The sequence below is a fragment of the Hipposideros armiger genome, unplaced genomic scaffold, assembly GCF_001890085.2.
Source record: "Hipposideros armiger isolate ML-2016 unplaced genomic scaffold, ASM189008v1 scaffold_48, whole genome shotgun sequence".
Classification (NCBI taxonomy): Eukaryota; Metazoa; Chordata; class Mammalia; order Chiroptera; family Hipposideridae; genus Hipposideros; species Hipposideros armiger.
The window spans coordinates 969,621-971,985 of NW_017731398.1; the positions used below are offsets into that span (position 1 = coordinate 969,621).

The window sequence follows — 2,365 nt, forward strand, 5'->3', positions numbered from 1 at the left end:
GAAGAGCGCAATGATGGTGCCAACTTGGGCCAGTGAAGCAAAGTCCTCCACAACTAGACTGAAGAACAAAACGACAGCAACTTGTCTGTTCCCCTTTCCCTAATTCCCCAATTCCCCAGCACTGTTCCCATCCCCCAATTCCCCAATTTAAAAAAAAAAAAATTAAAAGAGTGCGAGCTTTGAGCAACAGTGGCTCACGAGTCCTGCCCGAGCTGAGCAGCCGCTGAGCTGCCAAAAGGTGGCAGGATGGCTCAGCTAAAAAAAAAAAAAAAAAAAAAAATGAGTAAAGAAGAGTTCAAAGGTCTAATACTATGTAGCCTTAAAAACAAAAAACAAAACAAAACAAAAAAACAAAACACAACAACATCTGGAAGCTTTAGACTTACCTCACAAGGAATAAGTTATAGGAAGGCAAATTTTGGTTCAATATAGGAAATAATTTTTTAACAAGTAGCATTTTCAAAATAGAGAATGAATTACCTTATGAGTTTAAGGTATTTAAGGTATGAGTTGTTCAAACATATCCTGGCTAACCAATGAACAGGTATGGCTTGATATTAGAGCGAAAGGAACTATAAATTTGACATCTTATACTATAGTCACAGGTAAAAAGACAATCCTACTTCCTTTTAAAAAGTATGCAGTTAAAATATGTGGCATGTGTAACATACTTTTTGTACTGTTACAGTCTGTGCTGGTTTCTTGGTTAGACTGCCGAGTAAGCATTTTCTCAGGATTTGACAGGTCCTCTGAGGTGCTAAGATCATCCTTCTTTCTGTCACAGGTGTCAAGGTCCTTTAACATACTACAAATTAAAAAAAATATATAACCAGTGAAAGTACAGACTAGATCAAATGCATAATTTTTCCTCTAATATTTCTCCACCACTGGTCAGATGATATGTAACTGAAAAGAAAAACTTGTTTTTATATCTTCTCAATTCTAAAACCTCTTTAGCTGGCTCTCGAAGTCTTTCATCTTGTTGCCCAACGTTCCTTTTCAACTTTATCTCCAATTAGGCTCTTTCAGTGATCTCAGGCTCCAACCACATTGCATCCCTTACTTTCTACACATGAGCCCTGTGTTGTCTACTGTCGAAACTCTGCCTCCACTCTTTTCTCAGCTTGAAAACCCCACCATTCCAATCTCTTCTTGCCCAAATCACACCTGTTCTTCTAGGTCCAGCCCAAGGGTTACTTTTCTAATTTCTCCAGCAAGTGGTTATCAACATCTGTCTTCTGAGATGCCAAAGCATTTATCCAGGCTTCTTTTATACCAAGTATACTGCTGTGTATCTGCACATATAATTAACTCACACAGATCATACAAAAATACAGAGTGTGCCAAAGAAATGTATACACATTTTAAGAAAGGAAAACTGTATTAAAATTGTAATACTCAATATATACTGATAACAAAGATGAATACAAGTCACGTTTGATTTCTGCAATTATAAGAGGTGCTCAAAGCGTCCAGGCACTTCTGATTATGGCGAACTACTGCTTGAGCAGCGCTGACTAGTGTCCACTTGTATACATTTTTTTTGGCACCCCCGGTATATTAACACATGTAAACATGGTCAGTCTGACTGCATATAAAAAATACTTTAACAGTAACAAAATAAATTAGTAATTGTTAAAGAGAAGGTACTATGGAAATCCAAAGAAAGATAACACTTTCTGGAACTTGAGAAGACTTTGCCAAGCGGGTAGGATTGGAGGAAACCTTGAAAGATGGGTATAAGAAGTAACAGACTATGAAGAAATAACAAATCTATTCACTTGATATCCAGAATCAACTGTACTTTTCTAAAGTAGGATTTTGGAATGCAATCTTCTACTAAACCAGTGACAAATAACTATGTTTTATATAGTTTCATAAAATGATAATACATAATTAAAGAAAGGGCCTTACATTTTTAGCAATGTTTTCCAATTTGTTTCATTAGGCTCCTTGGAGCTTATAGTTATTGTAAGGGCATAACTGGAGATAAAGCTGAAAGGTAATTTGGGGCCTGAAGATGACAGCTTTTAAGCACCAGCTAAAGAGGTTTAAGAACATAAGGAGAGGGCCAGCCAAATGGCACATTGGTTAAGAGCTGGCTTGGGACACCACCTCTGAGCAGCAGGGCTCCGGTTCGGATCCCCCATGGGGGCCAGTGACACTGCCCTCTACATCTAAGATGGTGAACAACAGCTCAACCTGGAGGTGGGCTGCGTGAGTTGCTGGCAACGGTGTAGGCTGCAGCCCCTGCTGCAGTGAGCTGCCATAAGCTACCGTGAGTGGCCGGCAGCCAGCGTGAGCGGCCAGCAGCCCGTGTGAGCTGCCAAGAGCCACCATGAGCGGCCATCTAGAGGCCGGCGAC

At 39.8% G+C, this 2,365-nt stretch overlaps 1 protein-coding gene across 3 annotated transcripts in view; it reads right to left on the reverse strand.

Annotated features, from left to right (window-relative positions):
- Nucleotides 1-2,365, reverse strand: part of BLM (BLM RecQ like helicase) — a 66,307-nt gene that overhangs the window by 48,649 nt on the left and 15,293 nt on the right. For all 3 annotated transcript variants that reach the window (XM_019640251.1, XM_019640252.1, XM_019640253.1), the window contains one exon: nucleotides 672-805. In XM_019640251.1, coding sequence (XP_019495796.1) covers nucleotides 672-805 — 134 coding nt within the window. The remainder of the gene's footprint in view (nucleotides 1-671; nucleotides 806-2,365) is intronic.